Raw genomic sequence first — 6,450 nt, forward strand, 5'->3', positions numbered from 1 at the left:
CTCTCTCTCTCTCTCTATCTCACCGTTTAATTAATTAACTCGATTGTTAATGCCACGATTGTTTGTGTTGTCGAAGAATGTTGAAACCACTTGGTGGAAAAAATTATTATTATTATTATTTTTTTATGTGATTGGAAGTGAAAAGGTTGGAAAAGGTTTTCACGACCTCTTGAAAACTTTTCTCTTCCCCCCCCTCCCCAAGGTCAAAAATAGGAAAAATTCGTTTAACCAGCCATTTTTGACCCGACATTTTTTTTTTTTTTTTTTAAGAGGAGAGATTTAAAAATAAAAACGTGGAAGGTGGAGAAGAAGAAGAAGAGGAGGAGGAGGAGGAAGAGGAAGAAGAAGAAATTTAATCACTTCCTGAAATTAATCCGAATTAATTTTTTTTTTTTTTTTCTTGTGTGTGTGTCTTTATAGCTGTCCTTTTTTGGCCATAAGAGTGAGTCCCGTCATTCCCGTCATAAGCGGTCTCCTGTTTTTATTCACGATGAGCGCTTTGCTTCGTACGAGTTTTTCCGATCCTGGTGTCATACCTAGGGCGACAGCAGACGAAGCGGCTCTTTTCGACAAGCAAATAGGTAATATACCTACCAATTCGATCCGATTCGATTTGATGCCTTTTTATATGCGTTTTGTGATTTTGTCATTTTTTGATTTTTTCTAGAAGTTCCGAACGCGTCGAATTCGCCGACTTACAGACCACCTCCTCGCACGAAAGAAATCCTTATAAAAGGTCAACCCGTTAAATTGAAATATTGTTTCACTTGTAAGATATTTCGACCGCCGAGAGCTTCCCACTGCAGCTTGTGCGACAATTGCGTGGGTGAGTATCAAACAAAAGGAAAAAGGTATATCGAGGTGCCTTTTTTCGGAACGACTTCTTGAATTTTCCTTTTCGTTCCTTTCACGTTGCAGATAGATTCGATCATCATTGTCCGTGGGTTGGAAATTGCGTCGGACGGAGAAATTATAGATATTTTTACATGTTCATAACGTCTCTAGCCTTTTTATGCGTTTTTATATTCGCTTGCGTAATAACTCATCTCATTATGAGTAAGTAAATAAATGAATAAGTTATCCGACGACCCCTCCCCCGTTTCGTGTAATCGAACAATGGCGACCGAATGAAACATTTTTTTCTTTTTCTCTCTTTCAGTCACTCGCGACGATAAACCTTTTATAGATGCCATCAAAGACAGTCCAGCATCTATAGTCATAGCGATCGTTTGTTTTTTCTCTGTATGGAGCGTGCTCGGTCTTGCGGGTTTTCACACGTACCTGGCATCGAGTAATCAAACGACAAACGAAGACGTCGGTTCACATTTCTACAAATAATTATTATTATTATTATTTATCGTGAAAACGTTCGTAATATTGATAAACGGTTTTTAAATTCCAGATAAAAGGATCCTTTTCGAGCAAGAGAGGTCAGGAAGGTTTCAATCCGTATTCGGAGGGTAACGTTTGCTCGAATTGTTTTCACGTTTTGTGCGGTCCCGTACCTCCCAGTTTGCTAGGTGAGTAAACATGCGTATAATTGTGCGAAAGTTGTGGAAAATGTGCGTGTGTATATTTTTTTAAATTTTTTGACGCGTTTATTTTCAGACAGGCGGGGAATCGTGACGGAAGACATGATGGTAGAATCGAACAAGCAAAATGATTCCGCTCATTCGAGGTCTCAATACGGAGCCGTCAAATCTCAGCCGATGGTTAGTTTGTTATCAAATTTAAATTTTAAATCCTTATGTTGTATATAAATAATAATAATAATAATAATAATAATAATAATGATAACACCAAAAACAAAACAAAAATTCTATGACTTTTTTGTCAGACGTCGCGTGAAATGACCAGCATGGCGTGAAGTGAGAGAAAGAAAGAAAGAAAAAATACCCGTTCGAAGTAGAAAAAAAAATGTTATAAAAAAAAAGGTATCGGAGTTGAAATTGCTGTGGGAAATTCTTTCGAAAAAGAAATAAAGAAGAAGAAGGAGTATTTTTTTTTTTTGCATTTGCCACGAAGTGTCAGCAATTGTTTGTCTTTTCCAAATAATCACTTAAACAACCATCACACACCAAGAGTTTGATTCCGTTTGTTTTTGTTTTCTTTTTTTTTTTTCGAATTCCGATCACGACGCATGGTTTGTTGTTTGTATTTTTCGAAAAGGATTCTAAAAAAAATTCTACACCGGTGAAAAATTATAGAAAAAGGAAAAAAATATTTTATTGACCGAAATTTTTTTTTTTTTTTTATATATATATATATAATTTGACGTGAGAGAAATCATGTTGTCGTTGTTTGTTGTTTGTTTTTGATTTTTGATTTTAACGTACGGAATGAGGACGCGTTTGTTATATTTTTTTTTCGTTTGTTTTTTTAGAACGGCGGAGGAGTTTTTCCATCTTTGAACGATGCTTGCGGAACGCCGAATCCTCTACAGCAGCAGTGCAAACCGAGCAACATTTACAATCTGCAGCAGAACAGCTCTCTACTGTCACATCAGAATAATAATTCGGCGAACGGTGAGTTTATTTATCCGAACATCGCGAACAATTTAACAAATTTAAAATTAATGAACATGACGAGACCGGAAATGGTTCAACAAACGTTGAAAAATCACGAAAGGGAACCCGTTCCGGAGAGAGAAAAACACAAATCGAAAGAAATCGGGAGCGTGGAAACGCTCGATGGGAAAAGTGATGCGGCCGTTGGGGAGAGTGGTAAACGTTCGTGGGATTCGGATGCGCCGAACGTGATAAGATATCAAAGATTTTATCCGAATTTTGCATCGAGCGTTCAAGATTTCCGGGGTTTGCAATTGGCGGGATACCATCAAAACGAATATCAACCGAGAACGACGGAAAAGGGAATACTCGAACCTAACACGTACGTCGAATCTCGTTCTTTTGATAAATGTTCAACGGATTACGATTCGAGAAATGGTGGCGGGAGGAAAAGCGAAAGCAGCAGCCGACATTTTCCGGAACGATCGACGGGTAAATTGGGAGCGTACACGATTCCCAGAAAGACGAATCAATATAGGAAATTGATGATCGTTCCGAACGACGATGATGCCGCCTCGAACGGTACGAAAAATTCAAACGACGTTCGGAGTCCATTTAAAATTGCTCAAAGCGAACATTTTACCCTGTTGAATACGCAAAAATCGAATTACGGTCCTGGAACATTCCAATCGTTGGTCAATAATCCGTACGGACCTCCTTTTCACTTGTTACCCCGCGGCTACTACATTCCAGACACCCAAACGACAACGTTCAGAAAAGAACTCTCGATGGTGAGACCCATAGGAGGAGTAGGAGACCAATTATCGAACGTCGAAACGTCAAAATTTGAAAAATCATTTTTCGGTCAAAATCAATTTTATCCGGTTATGAGTCCCTACAAAACGTTGATGCTTCCTTTCGAAACGTGGACGACGGATAGCCGTACGACGTACGTGAGAGAACAAAATCGAAATTATTTTGTCAAGCAGAGAAAAGAAACGGGATATTATAACGGTGGTAACGTGGAAAGACATCGGAGAGACGAATTCGTCGAAGATGTTTCCCAAAGGATCGAGAGGGATCGATGTTTTTCCAAAAAGGAAAGTACGGGAGAAAGGGCCGTCGATATCAACGAGCGACAATCGGATGAGAAAATTTGCGAGACGATGACGTCGTCGCCGTCGGCCGCGGAAGTGACGGATGACGTTAATGCGGAAGGAAACGATGACGTAACGAACGTTGACAACAAACACTCCGTTTAATTTTAATGGAGAAGTGGTAGTAGTGGTAGTAGTAGCAGTAGTAGTTTCGTCAAGTTCTTCCGGTTGATGTCATCCGTTTTTTTTTTTTAAAAAGTTTTTAACGGCTGTGGATTAACTTTTATCTCTCTCTCTAACTTTCGTCGTTTGTACGTTTGTTTCATTGTTTGTTTCGTCAAACGAAAATCGAACCATTGTCACAGTTTAAAAAACTCGCGCCGAACCGGAAATGAACTTTGCGCGACGCACGTGTGTGTGTTATCATCACTTTCTTTGCTCAATATCAACGTCACGTTTGTTTATTGTCCCAAAAATCGGAATGAATCAATTTTTTTTGTCTTTGTTTTGTTTTGTTTCCGTTTCGAAAGAGATTCGAGATGAATCGATCCATCGATCGATCGATCGATTCATCTTCCGGTTGATTTTTTTTTCTTATTCCGTCCCGGAACTTTCACTTTTTGCCTTTTCCGTTTTCGCTTTTTTTTCTCCATACGCGTGCCTGTGATACTCGTTTCCTGTCTCTCTCTCTCTCTCTCTCTCTCTCTCTCTCTCTCTCTCTCTCTCTCTCTCTCTCACTGTTTCTCTATCTCTGTCTTTCTTTCTTTCTCGTTAAAGACATGTTAATTTAATTAACCTTTCTTTTTTTTTCGACCTTAAAATAAATTTTTTTCTTTTTTTTTTTTTTATTTTCTCGTTTCGATAATTATTACGTGAAAATGATTGACTGATTGATTGATTGATTGATTGATTGTCTTCGATTTTTTTCTAATTAATTATTTTATTATTTGCGAAAAGAAAATTTTTTGTTTGTTTTTTTTCTGTAAAAAAAAAAAGTCTTTTTAAATGAAATTATGTATTCAATTCAGTGTCTTACTGTAAAATGATAATAATGATAATAATAATAATAATAATAAAATATAAATAAAATTAAATCGGATAAAGTTTTAAACGGGGGAAAAAAAAAAAAAAAAAAAAAAAAAAACAAAAAAAAAGAAACGTTTATTATAATTTATTCGTCGGATTAAACTTTTAAAATTTAAATTTTTTTCCCGCCTTTTTTTTTTTTTTTGTTTGTTAAATGCCGGAAACGATGGATTAATGGTGAGTTTGAATTTGTTATTAAAAAAAAAAAAAAAGTTGTTTGTTGATTTTTTTTTTTTCGTCGTTATGAGAAAACGCACACGACTCGTATGCAACACCCCCGCCCGACCCCCGCAAGGAAAATAATTAAATTTTATTTGTTGCACATTTTATTATTATTATTATTAACTCCTGTTTGTTGCTGTTGTTGTTGTTGATTTTTTTAACATGCATTCGATTTCGTACGGATTTTGTTTGTCGTTGATTTTATTTATTTATTTTGCGAATGTTTTCTTATTATTATTATTATTATTTGTTTATCTTTTTTTTATTAAATTTTATGTAGAGCTAAAAAAAAAACAACATTTGTTTATGTATTATTATTATTATTATTATTATTATTTTAAGTTTTTTTTTTTTTTTAATTTAATTTAATTTTTTTTTTTTTTCACCGTCGGTATTGTTGTTGTTGTTGTTGTTGTTGTTGCTGTTGTGTATTTATAATTGAAATATGTAAAATAATTCGATGAAAAATTTTCCAGGTTCGAACGCGAGCAGCATACAGCAATTGATAGCCAACGAACAACCGATGTCGACAACCGACGACGCTGCCGCCGTGAGAAATTTAACAGAGCAAATAGACTTGGACGAAGTCGTTTTTTCCAATGATGGAACAACGACGACGATGACGATGATGACGAAGAAACGAAGGAGTCCGTCGAACGCGACTTTGCAAAGCATAGGTAAGAGAGAGAGAGAGAGTGAAATAAAGAGAGTAAGAGAAAGGGAGAAAGAGAGAAAGAGAGAGAGAGAGAGAGAGAGAGAGGAAGAAAGAGAGAAAGAGAAAGAGAGTGAGAGTGAAATAAAGAGAGAGAGAGAGAGAGAGAGAGGAGGAGGAGGAGAAAGAAAGAGGGAGGGAAGAGGAGGAGAAAAGAAAGAGGGAATGAGGAGGGAGAGGGGGAGGGGAGGCGGTTTTCCCGGCGGCGGCGGGGAAAATTGACAAACAAAATAAATCAATGTTTTTATTATTATTATTATTATTATTATTATTATTATTATTATTTTTCTTCTAAAAGGTTTAGACGGATTCGATAATTTAAGCGATATCGATCAAGTACAAATATTGCCTAATTCGTTCGAAAACATAATAATGTCGAACATTGATCGAACGTTGCACGGAGATTTCGATGGGAAAAATTCCTCGGCGGCGGCGGCGGCGGCGGCGGCGGTGGGAAACGTTAATCTGCCGTCGGAAGGAGGAACGTGCAACAGCAGCAACAGCAGCAGCAGCGGCAGCGAATCCGCAAACAAACAACAATGCGACTCTGGGAATAATTTAAGCGCGAGCAAACTTCGGAAACTCCAAGAATCGACCATGATCGAAAGCGCTTTGGATTTGGATACACTCGAAGAACAATCGGTCGTATCGATCAACAGCGGGAATTCGAGTCAGACGGGTCTTCTCAAGTGCACTCCAGCATCCGTGTATCATTGATGTAAAAAGTGATTTATTTAAGACATTCCTTGTACATTTGTTCTCTCTTAAAATTATAATAATAATAATGATAATAATGCTAATAGTAATAATTATAATAATAATAATA

General features: G+C 36.9%; 2 protein-coding genes across 2 annotated transcripts in view; both read left to right on the top strand.

Moving 5' to 3' along the window:
- Positions 1-3,769, top strand: part of Phum_PHUM602110 (zinc finger protein DHHC domain containing protein, putative) — a gene marked incomplete at both ends in the record, with an annotated part of 7,162 nt that extends 3,393 nt beyond the window's left edge. The window contains 7 exons of the mRNA XM_002432784.1: positions 421-573; positions 702-826; positions 919-1,056; positions 1,160-1,314; positions 1,403-1,520; positions 1,609-1,712; positions 2,384-3,769. Coding sequence (XP_002432829.1) covers positions 421-573; positions 702-826; positions 919-1,056; positions 1,160-1,314; positions 1,403-1,520; positions 1,609-1,712; positions 2,384-3,769 — 2,179 coding nt within the window. The remainder of the gene's footprint in view (positions 1-420; positions 574-701; positions 827-918; positions 1,057-1,159; positions 1,315-1,402; positions 1,521-1,608; positions 1,713-2,383) is intronic.
- Positions 3,770-5,372: 1,603 nt separating this feature from the next.
- Phum_PHUM602220 (uncharacterized protein) lies at positions 5,373-6,341 on the top strand (the record flags this gene model as incomplete). Its single annotated transcript, XM_002432785.1, has 2 exons — positions 5,373-5,589; positions 5,923-6,341. The coding sequence occupies 2 exons, from the start codon at positions 5,373-5,375 to the stop codon at positions 6,339-6,341; spliced, it is 636 nt and encodes a 211-aa protein (XP_002432830.1).
- Positions 6,342-6,450: the final 109 nt, after the last annotated feature.

This window comes from Pediculus humanus, genomic scaffold (assembly GCF_000006295.1).
Source record: "Pediculus humanus corporis 1103172108318 genomic scaffold, whole genome shotgun sequence".
NCBI classification, from domain to species: Eukaryota; Metazoa; Arthropoda; class Insecta; order Psocodea; family Pediculidae; genus Pediculus; species Pediculus humanus.